General features: G+C 37.0%; 3 protein-coding genes across 7 annotated transcripts in view; 2 read left to right on the top strand and 1 right to left on the bottom strand.

Annotated features, from left to right (window-relative positions):
* LOC101485985 (voltage-gated potassium channel KCNC1) overlaps nt 1–5,263 on the top strand; it is a 55,161-nt gene extending 49,898 nt beyond the window's left edge. For all 5 annotated transcript variants that reach the window (XR_013099854.1, XM_076887429.1, XM_004571380.4 and 2 more), the window contains one exon: nt 146–5,263. Coding sequence is in view for 1 of the 5 variants with exons in the window: in XM_004571381.5 (XP_004571438.1) it covers nt 146–159 (14 nt within the window). In the remaining 4 variants the exon portion in view is untranslated. The remainder of the gene's footprint in view (nt 1–145) is intronic.
* Nucleotides 5,264–9,198: 3,935 nt separating this feature from the next.
* Nucleotides 9,199–14,240, top strand: LOC101485524 (potassium voltage-gated channel subfamily A member 7). Its single transcript, XM_004571377.4, has 3 exons — nt 9,199–9,443; nt 9,649–10,403; nt 12,644–14,240. Exons 2-3 carry the CDS (start codon nt 9,726–9,728, stop codon nt 13,535–13,537), a joined length of 1,572 nt encoding a protein of 523 aa, XP_004571434.1. The 5' UTR covers nt 9,199–9,443; nt 9,649–9,725; the 3' UTR covers nt 13,538–14,240.
* Nucleotides 14,241–16,116: 1,876 nt separating this feature from the next.
* Nucleotides 16,117–16,910, bottom strand: fgf21 (fibroblast growth factor 21). The gene is made up of 3 exons (XM_004571376.2): nt 16,833–16,910; nt 16,599–16,702; nt 16,117–16,514 (listed from the first exon to the last, which is right to left on the bottom strand). The coding sequence occupies exons 1-3, from the start codon at nt 16,891–16,893 to the stop codon at nt 16,224–16,226; spliced, it is 456 nt and encodes a 151-aa protein (XP_004571433.1). The 5' UTR covers nt 16,894–16,910; the 3' UTR covers nt 16,117–16,223.
* Nucleotides 16,911–18,754: the final 1,844 nt, after the last annotated feature.

Raw genomic sequence — 18,754 nt, 5'->3', positions numbered from 1 at the left:
GAATATGACTTTACAACTAAGACTGGTTTATATCAGTTAAGCACTTTTATAAATTAATCAGTTTGTTTATAACGTTTTACTGTGCATACTATTTCACAAACTCTGTGGACCTGATATTAATGGCTTTCTGTTCTTTTCTTTACAGTGTTAAGTTTCTAGCATTCGCCCTCTCTCTAATGAAGAGTCCATAACTGGTAAACACAAATTTGCGGCGGGAGCCACATAACGACAGGTGTGACACGGATGGACAGTTTAAAGGAGATCTTTGGGGTGACAAGAGAGACCAGAGGTTAATCATGAATTAAAAAATCATATGGTCTGCTCCTCACATTGTTACCAAAGCAGCCTCTCGGAACTCCAACCACACTTTTTACAGCTGTCTGACTGACCTTTTCTTTTCCTTTCCTTTGGCAAACTGACTGAGCATTGCACTTACACACTTTTGGGAGAAAAAAGGACCCCTTAGTTCACATTCCAGATGACATCTCTCTGACACTAATACTCGCCATCTTGTATGAAGACCAACTCAGTGCTATCTACAGTACTGAACAACTGAGCAACTTTGAGTTTCTGAAAAAACAAACAAACAAAAAAAAACACGTCTTCAACGGGACTGAATGAACAATGTAGCATCTCTGCTAACATATTGTAGCATTTGTTGGCTGGGAAATAACTTGACTTAACTCATCAACCGTTCACAGAGAGAGGAATTTATGCATTCAAGGGATCTTTTAGATGTCATTTTCCTCTTGGGTTCCTTTTCCAGTTAAAAAAACAAAAACAAAAAACGAGTACACGAGAGACAAAGGATTGGTCTTACTCATTAAAACACCTGGCATTCACACACATATATTTTATATATATATTCATAAATATATATACATATATATGGCCCATTTGGGGGACCCTGTGTGTATATATATATATTGATATGTATATATGTATACATATATATATATATTACACCCATATGGTCCCTTGTTCAAGCTTAGCACGTGTATAGTATGTTTGCCACTGAATCTATGTCTTCCATTAACTTTTATCTGACTGAAACACTGCCCTCCTCACAGCACTGATATCAAAAAAACTACAAACTATACCAAGTGTGAAGCACATGTAAACAAAGCACATGTAGCATCTGCTCAAACATGTCACATATGGCATTTACTGTACATTTATACTCACCTGAAACAGTCACTGCAACAAAATAGTGAGAAAAGACTTGTCTTTATCTCTCATGTACTGACATGGGCTTGCCCAAAGGTCCTGTAGCATGCACTTGCTGAATGACCTTCTTTAATGTGTTGTAGATTGAGGAAATATTCCATTAAGGTTGAGTTTTATACTTGCCCTACAATTCACTGCCCAATAGAACTTACTTATTAAACTGCCACTATCCCTATCCTGATTTGCACATATAGGATATTTTCCCATGTCTGACTGACTCAGCATTCAGCCATGGGGAGTAAAGAGAGGTGAAGTCCTCATCGATCAAGGGATAGCAGCCTTCCTGAATGACAAATAAGACCATACCACTACAAGAACTGTTTTTAATTCACTCTCCAGTGGTTGTAATTTCAATGTTATTTTGAAAGGGACCAATCAGATAAATCTTCTCCCTCAACACAAAGGCTGTCACTGCGAGTCAAGGCACAGCACTCCCTGGACTCATACTGCCCCATCTCTCGCTTGCCCTTGATGTGAACGATTTCACGGGCAAGTGTCAAGATAAAGATGGCCCATTTCGGGGACCCTTACGCGAAGAGTTAAACCAGAAGACGTGGACCAAGAGTAGAGCAAACGCGGAAGTGTACAAAGAGAACAAATCTATATTTTGATAAACAAATCCACAACTCTCCATTACTTTGGAGGAGATTTCTGAGCAGAAAAAAAGTCCAGAATGACAGAAAAAATAGAGTCAGATGCAAATGTGATTTGAGTATTTGGCATCAAGAAATGGAGTCAAAGTCCTATAAAAATACGGAGAGAAAATAATCTGCTATGAGGGGTGTGCAAAGCTGTTTACCCCACAAGCACTGAGAAAATGTTTTCTGAAAGACAATGAGCAATGACAGACTGCACCTACAAAGACATGGGGATGATGGAGGATGGACGATGAGATAAACAAATGGAGAAAAAAAGATAATGCATTTTTGTAACTTTGTTTACCAGCATGACTACTTTGCATGACTGTCTTTTCTGCAAGCCCTTAGTTGAAGACAAGGGTGCTAGAGATACAAAAAAATATATATAAAATTAATTAAAAAAAATGTTATATGCAATTAATGTTTTAAAAAAGATTATAATGAAAGAGAAGAGCTATATTTTGTTTTGAAAAGTTAAAAAAAATGTGAATATTGAAACATGTATGTTTGCAAAGTACACCCTGAACTATGTTTTGTTTGATGAAATCTCTCTGCTACTACTGCCCTACACTCGTCATTCCAGTGTTTTTGACCTTTTCTGTCACTGTTTTATTTTCTAATGCACTGAGCAGTATATTTTTTAACTCTTCTAAGTCAACAGTGGTCGTTCAAGACTTTGCCTATAGCACCTGCGCAAAGGCTTTCTTTCCTGGGATGTTCTTTGTTTTTTTGTTAGGTCCATGTTTTCCTCCTTGATTCATTTGCACAACTTACGTAGCAGCAGCAGCAAGAGCAGCAGCAGTTCTAAAACAGCAGCACTCCATACCACAACTTTGACAGCTTGAATACTACTCATAGTTTGCTTTTTTTCTTTGGCAATAATACAGTAGTTGTCACAAGATTGTAGCAGGTCAAATGGAGAACCTTGAGTCCTTGGAGTATCTTTAAAATCTCAGTGTTAGAGATTTATAAAGGCCTTGGATGTCCCATGGCAGGATTTTGCTAGGATAGGCAATTCTGTTCCATTCATAGAAACATGGGAGTAGATGTGTAGGTTATCCAATAAAGACCAATAACAGTACGAAAGATACTATATTGGCAAATAGTCGGAGATATCAGGTTTGCATGGAACCAACTGCCATTCCAAAATTTGTGTGGTTTTAAGGACTCAGGTGTGTCAATGATGTGCTTGGATGTAGGTGTTTTGCTATTTTCTTTCTAAGATAAAAAAAAAAATCCTAGTATATAGACGACGATAATGTGAACACCTCACAGTGATGTGTACAAACGCATGCATTATGACTTGATAATCTCTCAAGGGGGGGAACAGAGTCTTGACATATTCCCTTAGCCTCCTATCATTGTTTGTCATGAATCCAGTCCTGATAACTATAAACACTGTGCCGTGTTGTAGAGCAGAAACGTCTTCCTCCAAGAGGCAACTGAAAACTACTCACACTCGCAGTGTCAGCATGAGTGTGTAGAGGTAGCTCGTCTTCGTTTTTTTAGATGGTCAGGTCTTTGCATTCGTCACTTACCATGATTATCGTCATCCAGCTGGCTAGTTGGCAGCTTATTACAACAAACAGCACAGTCATGTGAGTACCAATCAAAAAGACCCAGAGCTTCCAAAATGATGTCAGAAAGTGGGAACGAAAGGGTGAGAAATACCAGTGTCCACCAAGGGGAGATTGATAATGATGTAATAAGTAAAAAATAATGTCACTGTTGAGTGCTCTCTAAGCCCCTCATCCTTGTCTTGGTATTCCAAGTGAGTTTCAGGCCCTGCTGGTCCAGGGCTTAGCTCAGGCAGCTGCACGGTTCTTTGTCCATTCCTAGTACATTGCAGTTGGAGGCTCACCAGAATATGAGACTCAGTGGTGTGATGTAGACTGTAGAAGTCCTTCAAAAATTCTGTCGAGTCTACACTGGTTTTACAGGGTCTAGAACTTTTGTCTATTTGCATTAAATGGTCCATGGAATTTCTTTTTTGGTCGCGTATCTTTTAAAAACTCACAATTTCAGTTCCCATTTTGGAAGGCATTAAGCTACCATGGCTTTGATGGTCACAAAGATGTTTATGAATATTTCAGAGGTAAACTTCTTGCAATGGTGCGCACACTTGCAAAAACCTTGTGCTTCACCCAGCTGTTTTTGTTTTTATGGCCAAGTAGTGTCTTTTCCTCTTTTTATTTTTCATGGTTACAGTCTTTATTTCCTTCATTCTCTACGTTGTGGCTGCTCTGCCAATGCCAGGCTGAAAAAGATGTCTTTCCTTTTCCAATGCATAATACTGCCATTTGATTTAGACACGTTTGAAGAGAATGAGTTACAATGTTGAGAGTGCTAAGTCTGTTTTATTTTTACAATCTGTTAAAAATGTTATAAATTTCATGTAGAAACACTCACCGTAACCAAAAGAACAAATTTGCTTTACATGGTAAGGAGGTGCAACTGTTGTGACAATGACTATTATGTATGTGGACATGTCATCTGCAGGTGTTGGGAAAGTGTCATGTGGTCCTTGGATGACACATACTCAGTGGTAACCATTTTCTTTATATGCTCGTTTATGTTTAATATGTTTTTCTGTTTTTCTTTTTTAAGTTGAGGACACGGTATGCAATTTGCACCACGAATGCCACTGATAGACACTTACTGTATGCTCCCTGAGACACAGATATTCTGTCATCAGTTTAGATGATTGCAATGTGTAGTGGCTTTATGGTTTTCCATAGAGTAACTTAGCAATCACACTAATTGAAAAATATTTTATTTTACAAATTAATAATGACAGAGTTGTTATCAATGTTATCATACTAACTACATTTTTCTAACATATATCATATATCTTATTTTAATTAGAAATATAATGATTAATACAAAGTCATACCCAATATACGTTGAACTAACAGTACATAGTATCATTATGCATCCAAAGATGAAGACATATTCATTTTAGAAGCTATCAAACTGTCTAAAACAGACTTAAGTACTAGTCCATTGTACTGCAGTCTAAGTAGGAGAGTGAATGGGGCGAAGAGGTGGTCACTGGATTATCTGGTTGTGACTTATGCCGGATTTTATTTTTGAAATGTTGTAAAACAAAGAACAACTCATCAAGAACTGTATAAAGTATATTTCAATGGAATGTTCATGATCTATCTTTTTATATTTTGAAGAAAAAATAGAAACATATCAATAAAGTGTCATAATTGAACATATTTCTACTATTGAGACTTATAATGTATGAATGTCAATGCGATCTAATGTGAATCTCAATCTTCATAGCAGCTTGAATGAATAACAAACTAAAAGTCATGAGATGCTTTTTCAGAGACATTAAAATTGCTTAAAATCATTGAAATTAACTCAAAATAAATGAAAAAGTAACACCACTCGTGTGTCTGTTTAAGATTTCTGATCAAATGTGGGCGTTTGTGAACACCGGCTGAATATGACTGATAGAGTGACATTTTGCACCGACTGTCACAGTTAACACTGTTTATCAGCCTGTCGGGAACAGGATACCACAATAAAGTGATTGATATAATTTGATATGAAGTGAGAACACAGTGAAATGCAAAGCTGTCCAAGAAACTGGAGACTGACATTGAATTCATGACTGGAAGGACATGGTGTATATCAGTGCCAGCATTTACAAGAAGTTTCTGTTTAAGTCAGTAACTGTTACTTTGAGAAACAGTCACATAATGGCAATCGATAAATTTGAGGTCAGCAGTAACTGTGTCATGATATTTAAGATTGAGGATGTACTCTAAGTGCTATCTTCCCAGCTTGATATCAGATAACTGTAACTTATAATATTCCTGACACTGGATACCAACATATCCCTTCCTGTTCCAAAATGAGAGGAACAGGAATGTCTATAAAGACATGGACGAGTGAGTATGGTGTCGAAGAACTTGACTGGCTTGCACAGAGTCCAGATCAACCTAATAGAACACCTTTGGGATAAATCAGAGTGGAGACTGTGAACAAGGCCTTCGCATCTGACCTAAAAAATGCACTTTTGAAAGAATCACCAAAAACTCCCATAAACACACTCCTAAACCTTGTGGAAAGCCTTCCTAGAAAAGTTGAAGCTGTTATAGCTTCAAAGGGTGGGCCAACATCATATTAAATGCTATGGAATTATCACTCAAGTTATACTGATGAATGTGAAATCTTTGGCAATAAAGTGTATTACTTACTACCTGTAATATTTTATACCTGAACTATGGACTGTTTGGAAGAAAAAAACCCAGATATTTAGAAACCTGGTTGTGAAGCGCCATTTTGAAGCATTTTAGTCACGTGCCTGTTGTTGTTGTTGTTTTTTACCTCGAAGTGACCATATTTGAACGAAGAGCCAGTCTGTTAAGTTATCAGCTAATGCTAGCTGGCTTTGTTAGCAACCTACATCCATATACTGGTATGTGTGCATTAAACAGAGGCAAACACCCATTAATTCAGGCAAACTAACTGACAGATACTAAGTTTTCACTTACTACTAACTAAGTTCTTTGGAGGGGCTTTTACTATAGTTAACAATAAGACACACTGTTTTATTTCGCTAAATGCTTCGGAAAGCAGCAACTCAATTTAGCTGATGTCAAGTAGCAAATAGCTAGCCATTGTCTGTGTCAACATCAGGGACAGCATAAAAGATGGATGTAGTTACCATGATGGTACCCACTGGTTTCTGAGGTCGTGTTTTTTGAAGCCTTGAGGTGAGTGTTTCTTCCGTTGTCATCTGGCTTGCTAAAGAGAAAAAAACTACTAGTGAGGAATATGTCTGACTGTGAAACTGCGCACGCATTGGCTAATGAGTTATGTTTGATAAGAAATATTCAGTGTGTGGATTCATATCACAGACAACTCTTCATTAAAAAAACCAACATATGACCAAAATTAAAACAATATTTTAAAAAATAAACTAATATGGGACTGTACGTCTTTTTTGCAGTCACAGTCACCTATCTAGTAGCCTGTAGACAGAAAGCAGATTTAAGACACTCCTGCAGTGCCTTAATTTTTCCAACCCAGAAGCTACGTCTGTCTTATATGCTGTCTAGGTTTAGTACTCGTTTCTATCACTTTTAACTCAAAGCAGCCTCATTTTGAGTAAAATTTGTTACCGGGAGAAAGTATCTTTAGAAACCAAACCTCTTAAAAGAAAACTTGCGTAGTGGAACAAGATTACTGCATAACATTTGCACTACTGCTGCTTGGAAAATTAAGGGAGTGAAGCTGGTGCAGGGCCACATGCTAAGAAATAAAAATGTGGTCTAATGAATTGGCTGTTCTTTCTACTCATGGTTACCAACTGTCGGTTTCAAACTGTGTTGTGAAATTGTAGTGGTTATGTGTAGCCATCCCATGGGAGTCACAAGATTTAATGACTGTGCTGCATAGCTGCACGAACAGCAGAGTTATACGGCACTATATAGAACCAGGAGCAATCAGGTTATGATGAATATTGCAACACCAAGAATACCACAAAATGATTGATTTCCAAAATTTTAACCCAAAACAAAAAATCTAGCTGAATTCCCTCTTGCATTTTATTGATACTTTATATTCACAAAGCGTTGAAATATTTGTATCTGTATATGCCTGAGTGTATTGGTTTGTAAAACAAATGGTCATCAGGTTCTTAGTAAGCAGACTGTGATCAAATGACAGTGTATTATATCAGCCCGGATGGCAGTTTGTTTTTTTTGCCAACAGCTATTAGAAATGTCTGCAGAGGCCTTTTTCAGTTTTTCTCCTTTGTGCCTAAACATCACCTCCCTCTGGTGGTAAAACATAGTAGTAATCCACTTTGGTAGAGATAGGTTAACATCACAAGTATTGTGTGTGCAGTTAGAAATAATCTGTGGTCCTTTACAATATGTGACACATTACTAAAAACAATAACAGCTTGGTATTCTTCTTCTAGGGCAAATTTATCTATTTTAATATAGTTTTATATTATTTCTTTTTTGTTTATGGGTAACAAATGACTTCTCAGAAGACAGCCCTGTCATTAAATGTAACAATGGCTTGAATCTGATTGTTTCTAGTAGATTATCTCTCTACAGTCATGACGGTCCAAAAAAATAAAAATCCACAAATTTAATAATATTCTTCTCGTATTTGTACCCCTGTAAGTTGTCACAGACACTTGAATGATTTTCCACCCAACTGCATGAACTAGCAGATCCAAGGTGTAGGCGGTAGCTCTTTTTCCCCCCATGAAGCCTGTTGTGTGGCACAGCTATCGTCAGCAACAGATTGAGAGTCTGGTGGGGGCTGATCCTGATTTAGAGGTGATGGAGGCAGACAAGGGTCCAATTTCCTTTGAACTCAAAGTATCATTATCTGTGAAATGAGGGTGAATATGTGATATAGCAAAATAAAACCTACACTGGTAAATAATTTATTATTGTGCCGCTCCACAAATAGAAAAATGTGAGCCAGTTCACCTAATAGGTTCAGTGACACAAACATTAGGTTTGTGTCACTGAAGACATTTTTGTACATAAAAATAACAAAAGCACGAGATGTATTAAATAAAATAATAATGGATGATGATTTCATTTGTGTTTGCCAACTTGTGGAATAGTTTAGTGGTGGACTTTGTGAAAATCAACCCTAATAATATTTACATAAATGAAGATATGTCAAAAGTTAATTTTTAATATGAGCTTTGTAAGAAATTCAAGTGATTGTGCTTTTACATTTTTGTATACTACAAAATTTATTAAATTTGGTGTAAAAATAAATGACTGTGATGTAAAAAGGAAAACATATTTAGAGCAACTTAGTAACTACAACACATTTGTTGTTGATTACGGTAGTTATACTGTAAAATAACAATTTCATGCTGCCAAACAGATCCAAGTAGTTTATTGTAATTTAACATGGAATTTTGTTGCAGCATATTTCAGTTCACCCCAATCTCAGGCTGCAGCATTGGTTTGAGTGTAATTGGAGGAGCCTACTGAAGACGCTAGAAAATGGAATTAATTAGAAAGCTTTAAAAATATGTTTTCTATATGTTCGTTCTATGACGCTCAAACTCCACAGTTCTGGTTTTTAATCTACGCACATTCAAATCCAGTCATTTCGACTTAATGAAAAACAGTGAGGGTTTTCTGTCATTCACACGCCCATGCTTGTTAGAGAGGGCAATACCATGCAGAGGTGACATTTGATAGGGAGGTTGAAGGTTGACATGCCCCCTAGCTAAAATGGAGGGAAGGGACACGAAGGGGGTGGAGGGGTCCAGCACAGATCAAATTTCAACAGGACAGCATTCCCCCCAAAATTTGAAGGCAGACAACGTGAGGCAGTGAGGGACAGGGAGAGATCCTGGATGTTCCCGGAGCAAATAACTGGAAGTACAGTTTGTGTAAAGTTGATCAGAGTTAAACCTCTGTGTGATAAGTTAGATAGCCAAACAAGGGCTTTGTGCTTGTGACAGGCAGACACGATGATAGAGAGGAAGAGAGACAACCTGATGAGCCGAAGGAAACAAACAATGTGATTTTTCACCCCGTCATTAGCCTCTGCCACCAGCTGTTTTTCTTAGTGAGTAAATTATATTCATTAACTGGGTACTAACATTGTTTGTTGTCTTGCCTTCAGTTCATCTAAAAACAAAACCATGAATTAACTTTTAATGTAATGAAATCTGTCATGAAATGTCAATTTCCCCTCTTTAGTCCTTTGCTGCTAATGCTTATCAACTGAAAACCTATTTCGCTGATGTAATAATCACTCTGGTTTTAAACAGGTTTTCTTTTAAGTCCAGGTGTTCAAAATCTCAAGAGGGTGGTTTGCAGCATTCCCTCGGTTAGGATAATAACAGGGATGGAAAGCAGGGATCCACAGTCCAGTGAAGGAGAAGGCAGAGGGAAAGAGAGCGATGGGGAGAAGGACGAGCATCTCAAGGACCAGCTCGACAGTGAGGAGAAAGGAGAGAAGGAGATCAGGGGAAACGAGAAAGAGAAGAAGAAAGAAAAGCGTCGCTCAGGATCTCTATGGAGGAATGGATGGGCACTGAGTGAAAGACTGGCCATCAATGTATCAGGGATGCGTTATGAAACTCAGCTTCGCACCTTAGCCCAATTCCCTGACTCCATGCTCGGCGACCCCAGACGAAGGTCACGCTACTTTGACCCACTTCGAAATGAGCTCTTCCTGGACCGCAATCGAGCCTGCTTTGATGCCATTCTGTATTTTTACCAGTCAGGGGGTAGGCTTCGGAGGCCTGCAAACATACCCCTGGATATTTTCATGGATGAGCTGATATTCTATGAGCTCGGAGAGGACATCATGAACCGCTTCAAGGAGGACGAAGGTTTTCCAAAAGAAGAGGAGAGGCCTTTGCCATCCAACAGACTCCAGAGAAAACTGTGGATGCTGTTTGAGCACCCAGAGTCCTCATCGGGTGCACGCATCATCGCCATCATTAGTGTGATGGTAATCGTGGTGTCCATCGTCATCTTCTGCCTGGAGACACTTCCTGACCTCAGACATGACAGAGAGGTTGGAAATTTAATTCAAGTTCATGTTTGGGAAGGAAAGGTGTGAAAGATGGATGGTTTTTGCAGGGTTACCTGAAAGACAAAATGGTGGTATCAAGGCACTAAAAGAGAAACCCAAAATCTTGTTGTAAAGTCTTGAATGAAATATATGTGATTGTTTGGGTCAAAGGAAACATAATACTTTGGTAAGCTGTTGTTTAGGTAAACACACACTAGAAGAGTACTACAGTGTGCTAAGAGGAAAAATACTGACATAGGATACTATTGGCCAATATGTCTGGAAGCAGACCAGAGCAAGCGAGAGCTTATGGCGTGATTATTTTAGTCGGCTGTTAAATTTGATACGCTCGGATTCAGGAAGTGTTAAAGGGTACAGGGATTAATGGGTGGGTATTGGAATACAAATAATAGGAAGCATATTCAGACCCGAGAAGACAGTTAAGTGTGTTAATTAAAGGTCACAAGTGACCATACATATAGGCAAAGGTGAGCCAAGGCCTTCCAGGTGGCTTAGAACCAGAGACTAAAAGGTGTCACAGGATGAGCTGCATTGTTTTGGGTCATGTTAACACATTCCTCCAGGACTGCTGTGCTGTGGCAGACTTCCTTTGCACAAGGCAGCTGCCAGGAAACTACTGTAACCTCCTCCTGTTCGAGTCAGCGGTACACTCACTGAACTGCACTGGCAATGTTACACGGCCTCGGCAGCCAGGGCGATGGGAATAGCGATGAAGGTGGAGATGGATGAGGAGTGGTGCAAGTAGACACTCATGTTTCTCTTCAGAGATCTCACTTGGTTAAATATAGTCTTAGGAGAGCCCTTGGAGCGAATCAACACATAGATGTCCACCTTTAGTAATAAACACTGTCACTGACCTGCTACTGAAAGTCATAAGGAATACACTAAGTTTATGTCTACTCTGAGCTTTATATATATTCCACACAACCCATTACAGCATACTAAACACATCTATTTTAATCCATGCAATCCAATTTCATACTGTTAACTGAATGTTTAGTATAAGATGTTTTAAATAGCCACCAGCCAATGCTTGAATATGCAGTGTTATAATAATAAGTGGCACACATGATGGAATGACAGGTGGACCAGAAGAGATAGCTGAATGGAAAAGTGCAGATGCCAAACACTTGCAATGCTGCCAAATGTAAGAACCAATAGCATGGTGGGCGACATACTGTAGTTTAATGTATCAAACACTACCTAACTCAGCAGTATTTTTTAAAGTAAAATACTAGCACAATATACAGTAACAGCTTTGCATTTGAAAGAACATATGTTTACTTAATATGTTTTAGGAAGACTTAGATTATAAAATGCATACCACATTCATATATATATATATATATATATATATATATATATGTATATATATATATATATATATATATATATATATATATATATGTATATATATATATATATATATATATATATATATATATATATATATATATATATATATATATATGTATATATATATATATGTATATATATATATGTATATATATATATATGTATGTATATATATATATATATATATATATATATATATGTATATATATATATATATATATATATATATATATATATATATATATATATATATATATATATATATATATATATATAGCTATAGCGACCCACTTAGCTTAGCTTAACTAAGCTTAGCAAAAAGACTGGTCACAACAGGTAACCTGGTGCTATCAAAAGTAACAAATCTTGCCAGCAAACTTAAAGTTTTTTTTAAATTAATTTTAATCCATATAATATTAAAATTAGTTCACTGTTCTATGGATGGCTACCTCCCAGATTTTTTGCCATGCTTTTGCATAGTAGTTTGTAGTTAGCACTGTTTCCTTAGAGCAAGACAGTTCTGGTTAGCTGGGACATCTCTGTGTAGAGTTTGAATGTATTCCCCACGCCTCCATGGGTTTTCTACACATTTTCAGCTGAGAGACATACAAATGTATTTTATTGGTAGTTAGAAAATAGATGTAGGTTTGATTTACAACAAATCCTGTGGGACTTTGTGTGTGTAACTTATGCACTTTTAGTTTGATCAAACAATCAAGACACATCCTGTTAATTTTAAGGTGCTGGCAAATGTTTTTGTTACTTAGGTGTTTTTTGATTTTTTTTTAAAATTATCTTTTGTTTTTACTTCTAACTTCACAAGTATGTTTTACATTTTTCCTGTCTACCCTGTGTCATTCACGCAGGAGCATCACTCCCAAGCAAAGAACATGTCTGAGAACATGCCTGCTGCATCAAGTTTTTTCCACGATCCCTTCTTTATGGTGGAGACTGTGTGCATATGCTGGTTCTCCTTTGAGCTCATCATGCGATTCGCTTGCTCCCCCAGCAAAATGCACTTCTTCAAAGATGTCATGAACATCATTGATTTCAGTGCTATTCTGCCTTATTTTGTCACTCTGGGAACAGAACTGGTCAAAGACAATGATGCCTCTCCAGCCACGTCCTTGGCCATCATCAGGGTCATCAGGCTGGTGAGGGTCTTCAGGATCTTCAAGCTGTCTCGTCACTCTAAGGGCCTCCAGATTCTTGGTCAGACACTGCGGGCAAGCATGCGAGAGCTGGGTCTTCTTATCTTCTTCCTGTTTATTGGCGTCATCCTCTTCTCCAGTGCTGTCTACTTTGCTGAAGCAGACCACAACAAAACAGACTTTGTCAGTATACCACATGGCTTCTGGTGGGCAGTTGTCACCATGACTACAGTAGGCTATGGTGACATGTACCCTGCAACAGTCTGGGGCAAGATGGTGGGCTCTATGTGCGCCATTGCTGGTGTTCTTACCATCTCGTTGCCTGTTCCTGTCATTGTGTCCAACTTCAGCTACTTTTACCATCGAGAGACTGAATGCGAGGACCGAAGTGAGTACACTCATGTCGAAACTGGCCTATGGGAGGATGAGGAGGCTGAACGAGAGGATTTTGAGGAAGATGGCCAGGATCCAGAGGGAGATTATTATGCCAGTGAAGGTATTTGCAGCCCTCTAAATGGGACTTTGCTTGGTGGACTGTGTACAGGACAGAGTATAGAGTACAAGGGAGGAAACATGTATCTGAGGGAACCACTGGTTACTCAAGTTTAGGGAGGAAGTTTTGTATCCTTTGACAAAATCATAAAAGCAAGAAAAGTTCATGATTCACAATTAAATAAAAATGTATTTAAAGGTTCTGAAGTCCTGGCAAGACAAACTAGTGAACCAACAAATGCTAGTTTGTGTCATTTCAATTTAATGCTCATATACCTCCTGACAACCTAATATTGCCTTTGTTATTTGCTGGAACACTAACCAGTCAAATGTCACTGAAAAGCAACTTTTGCATAACACTGGTTTAAAAGACAAAAGTTTTACATTCTCAGGGTTGTGATATTAATGAAATACAAGCTTTTATTTATTAATGCTGTCAGCTTGTGTTTGAGATGACTTCCTGAATGTCTTGTGTCTTGAAACTATAATGTCTTAGTACTTGTGCCTGAAAGTTTGAAATGAAAGCAGACAGATCACAGGCGATATGAATGTCACATCTTTTCAGAACTCAACCAAATACCAGCTGAGCTGTCAATGAGGACAGAGTAAGATCTCTCATACAACACCTTTCACATTCTCAATATTGTTCTATAAGTATAATGTATGCATATTTGATTTTTTTTTTTTTTTTTTAGTTCTGGCTTATATATTACCTAAAATGCCTGTGTTAAATAATTGATTTGACTGCCATGGCAAATGTTCTGTATTTATCTGCTTGATTAATGCATTCAGTGTTTTTGATAAAGATTATATTTTAATAATTTTCTTAAGATTCCCATTTTGTTTTTTTTGGGGTTTTTTTGTGGTTTCCTTGTGTTGTTTTTTTAGTCAGTATTTAACAGTTAAGAAAAGGTCTATTACAGCAGTGTTATTTATGAAAATGAAATATAACAATCCTTGCTAGCTTAGTCTACTGCGGCTCTGTTTTCACTATTGTGTGTCCATGCCTGACCTTTCCAAGAGCCACTAAGCTGTTATAAGCAATACCTTCAACAACATTGCTGTCAGATTCACAGGAACACATAAGACTTTCCAACACATCACAGTGATGATCCATGGAAGGTATGTGTGCTTATGTTACCTCACTTGTGTAAACTGCTGTAATAATGTGTTTTACTTTGTGTTATTGATGTTAGCTTAACAGTCAGTAAAGGGCAAGTACACTGTAAAAAAAAAAAATCCTAAAAAAACCCCTTCTGATTACAAGGCAAACTGCCAACTCTTGAGCCACGTTCGCCCTAAACAACGCTAATAATAATAATTATTTGATGTAAAAAAAAGTTTATGAGAATTATTTTATATATTTTTCCATAGCATTACATTTGAATTTAACAGTTTAATCTTTCAAATAACAGATAAATATTTGTGAAATTATGATACATTTGTGAATGCATTTTATCAATGTAAATATGCAAAAACAAGAAAATTATGTTCTTTTACATTTACAGTCATTTTACGTTAATTTACATTTGAAATGTAAAATCACAGTCTACGTAATTTTAATGATATTCTAGAAAAACATTACAAAACTGTAAAATACACAGTAGAATACTTTTATATTACTTTTTTTTACAGTGTAGATTAAAATAAACCTTTTTTCATTGTCTTTAACAATGGATCCCTGTCTGCTGGAATAGATTAGTCAGCGATGCAATGCTTGGATGACAGTAGATGTCTTTTTGAGTTTCAAACAACTCCTCAAGTAAACTCTATGTTTACTTTATAATAATGGAAAATAGCATGAAATACAAATCTTGTGATCACTTATTTTAATCTTTATAGGGAATGTAATCACTGTTACGGTCACCTGCAATCAGGCCTGAAGTGATGAACAAAGAAAGTGTGCATTTACAATGTCTGTTTATAGATCACAATGAAAAAAAAAAAAGAACTGATATAAAATGAGAATAATTAAACCTTACAAAAAAAAATCAAATAAATCAAAATATAAATTGTTAAACTCACATAAAACTTTTTTTTAGGGGGATATAAACTGAGAAAATCTGTTGGCCAAAGACGAGGCAAAATTTCATTAGGCACAAAAAAACAATAACTGTGAAAAAAAAAAGACGATAGAGACGTTTTGGCTTTATTTTTGGGGAGCTGTCGCATCGTCCATGTTTTCTACAGTCATTGAAAAAAACATACACCCACACACTTGGTCTACCTCTCATTGGATTTTGTACCACCAGAGGGTGCTCATGCTTTCACTTCAACACGCTTGTTTTCCCACTTCTACTTTCCCGGTCTGTGTACTTGGTAAATACATGCTTGCTTTTTTAAGTACATTCTGGTTTGTTGAACCATTTAATAAGGTTGCTCAATCTTTTCATGACAAATTTGACAACAAATATTTATATCATGTTTGTTTTAATTCAGAATTTCTCCCCAATAAGATAAACACACTTGAGTTGTACAAACAGAAACCTCTTGGGCTTCCCCAGCACATCTGTGTTAGGGAACCTTCAGAAACATCACATGTCAAAATCAGCAGAATGTTACAAACATGATTTCAAAGTACAGTTACAGTTTTTGAAATGTAAAAAAAATAATAAATAACAATTTGAAATGCACAATACATAGTAATAAATAAATAACTTACATTAGTATTGCCTCCGCAAAAACATGTTGAGAACAAATAACAGAAAGCTACTCATTTCAAAACTAAATCAAGTTTACAGGCTGAATCTAAAAACATATATAAAGGTGAGAAGTCTGTGAGAAGTCTGTGCAGTTCATTCTTTTATTTGTCCATAGAAAACTGAGGACTGCCCATAGAATTTAGACCCATTCCAAGAAGGTCATCAGAGTCCACATTAAAAAGTCTCTGATTGTTTGGCATCTGCTCAGATACGCTATCCGTTTTCAAGTTATTCCTCAGTGGTAGGAACCGTGTAAAGGGAAGTGCGTGTCGATCTGGGGAATGTCTTGATGCCAGTGACATGGGAAATCCATATTGTGAGGAAATGAAACGGGTGTATCCGTCAGCCAGCAGCATTTCTCTGAAGGTGCAGCTGGTTTCTGAATAGTGACTCTGAAAATAGTGTTAAAATATTGTTAAGATTTGATAGAAAGTGATGCAAAAAAGGAGGAATCAGTTTTCGGTGTTATAGCTTACCTGCCCTTTCAGATTGCCTTCGCTATCCATACAGAGAAAAAGAGATGATGATGGTCCTTTAATGATAACATGGCCTGGTTTAACTGATTTCAGCTGCAGCAAACCTGAAAATACAGAAATAGTGATAATAAAAATTAGATTTGTACATAGGCCTCAAATTATCCACTGTCTTTTGTGGATGGAAGTCAGTGCCAAATATGCAATCTGTTGCGAGCTTATCCTCCTAATACTCACTGTAAGGTGTCTGAGCATCACTTCCTGTGACTCTCCCATCCATGTTCATCTGCAAATACATCCCACGTCTGTGGTTATCTGCAAAAAGAAGCAATGAAGGAAAGTAATCAGAAACATTTGAGTTTTATAAGAGTGACATCGCCTCGTTTGTATTTTTGCGCATGCATTCAATTATTCTGTGAATTGCTGCAATGAAAAAATGTTTAAATACCTGTGTAAAGATGCACTTCTCTGACTTGATTATTAAAGGATAAAAGCGGGTTGGAGTCAGGGAGATAAAACGACAGAGAGACAGGAAGTGGAATGATTAAGAGAAGAGAAGACAGGTGAAAAAACAAAGGCATTTGGGCAAAAAAAGATTGACGAAGCTTTAAGATAAAGAGATGAATAAATAAGAGATAAATAAAAATAAATAGATTTGCAAAGATGAAAAAAATAAATAAATATTAAATAAGAAATATACCACTGTGCACTAGTGACTCCAGGAGCAAGTTTTGGCCCTTATAAAGGAGCTTGGAGAAGGAGGTCCTACTTCATGACCGCATGAGTCAGACATTTCTACATAATTAGTGTGATTGAATGCTGAGGGGAAAACCTTTGCTCTCATACTGTGTATGGACTTCTCAGATCACTTACAGTAAGAGTTGTTGTAAAGTTGTGTTTTTTTGGACTCCCACAGGTTCAAGTGGACTAAGTATTTTCTGAGGCATCATGCACGTGTGCAACATGTATACATAATTATGTTAACCAGTGATTTCATCACTTAACTCAACTTAATCACAATATTTACCAACACCTGAATTTTAGTCTTTTTTTGCACAGAACACATTTTGATATGAATTAGTATTTAAACAACTGCTTCTGTTCATATTAATTGAAGCCCTACACCTTACAGAACCTCCTTATGTGAGGAATTTTTAGTATTGCTTGGAATTTGCAATTCATGACTTCTTGATTAGATAGAGCATCACATATACTCAGTATATTTCAAAATACCTTGATTACACAACAATACATTGGAGCAATTCTTTCCTTTTCATAGTTTTCCTTGAAATATTGTAGTGAAAATTGACCGGAGCACAACACTAATTTTGCTTCGTCACATGTGGACGAGTGTGCTGTTTGCTTTTCCATTCATCCCTCCAATTATACTTTTAAAAACTGCAAGAAAATATAACAGGAAGTGTCTGCGTCATCTCCCGAATGAATAATAGCAATGAATTGGGAGTGGGAAGTGACCAAGTGTGTTTTGAGTTTTATGGTGTTTATCTTATTTTGATATGCGTGTGTTTGAGAGAGAATGGGGGGGACGAGTGGGTGAAGCAGATTTATAAGCAGCCGGAGTGTTTACAGGAATGCAGCTGTGCAGTCACAAGAGAGGCCTCACGTCAGATCGGAAACTCTCCAGTTAGGAAAAGGTGCATCACGGTGAAACGTCTTCAAACTGCACCATCACTTATTTCACTGCATTGTCATACTGAATCGGTCAGCTAAGAATGTGAAGCATCTGCAAACACTACCGTTAAGGCCAAAGAAATAATTGATGATGCTTTCTTCAAAGCTCTGATTTACTACTGATCCATCTCCAACTTCTATAAAATAAGTAATAGATTTAGGTAAATAAATGTCTCTGTTTTATATGGAAAACTCTTCATGCTGTTTCCCAATCAAATGGTACAAATACACACAGAACATAGTCAGAAACACTTCAAAATATTCCTTAATGTTTATGCTGGATTTTCCTGTTTACTTTTTAAGCTTCCAGCAAATTGGGGTGTAAGTCCCATCAGTGTGTGTGCGAGAAGTACTTGTAAGAAAAACCCATCATGCTCTTAATTTAAGCACGTTTTTCCCCACCCTCACATATTAAGGATCTTTATGAACGCGTCAATATATTTACAGGTGATGAGGGTGAGTATTCC

Source organism: Maylandia zebra, linkage group LG8, assembly GCF_041146795.1.
Source record: "Maylandia zebra isolate NMK-2024a linkage group LG8, Mzebra_GT3a, whole genome shotgun sequence".
NCBI classification, from domain to species: Eukaryota; Metazoa; Chordata; class Actinopteri; order Cichliformes; family Cichlidae; genus Maylandia; species Maylandia zebra.
Note: the sequence above shows the minus strand (reverse complement) of the source record. Positions and strands in the feature narration are given on the sequence as shown.

Excerpts from the sequence above, each read along its gene's own strand:
- LOC101485524 (XM_004571377.4), top strand. The coding sequence starts at position 9,726 with ATGGAAAGCAGGGATCCACAGTCCAGTGAAGGAGAAGGCAGAGGGAAA. Across the intron at positions 10,404-12,643 it reads ACCTCAGACATGACAGAGAG|GAGCATCACTCCCAAGCAAA; the intron begins GTTGGAAATTTA and ends TCATTCACGCAG.
- fgf21 (XM_004571376.2), bottom strand. The coding sequence starts at position 16,893 with ATGTATTTGCAGATGAACATGGATGGGAGAGTCACAGGAAGTGATGCT. Across the intron at positions 16,703-16,832 it reads TGATGCTCAGACACCTTACA|GTTTGCTGCAGCTGAAATCA; the intron begins GTGAGTATTAGG and ends CTGTATTTTCAG. Across the intron at positions 16,515-16,598 it reads AAGGCAATCTGAAAGGGCAG|AGTCACTATTCAGAAACCAG; the intron begins GTAAGCTATAAC and ends CACTATTTTCAG.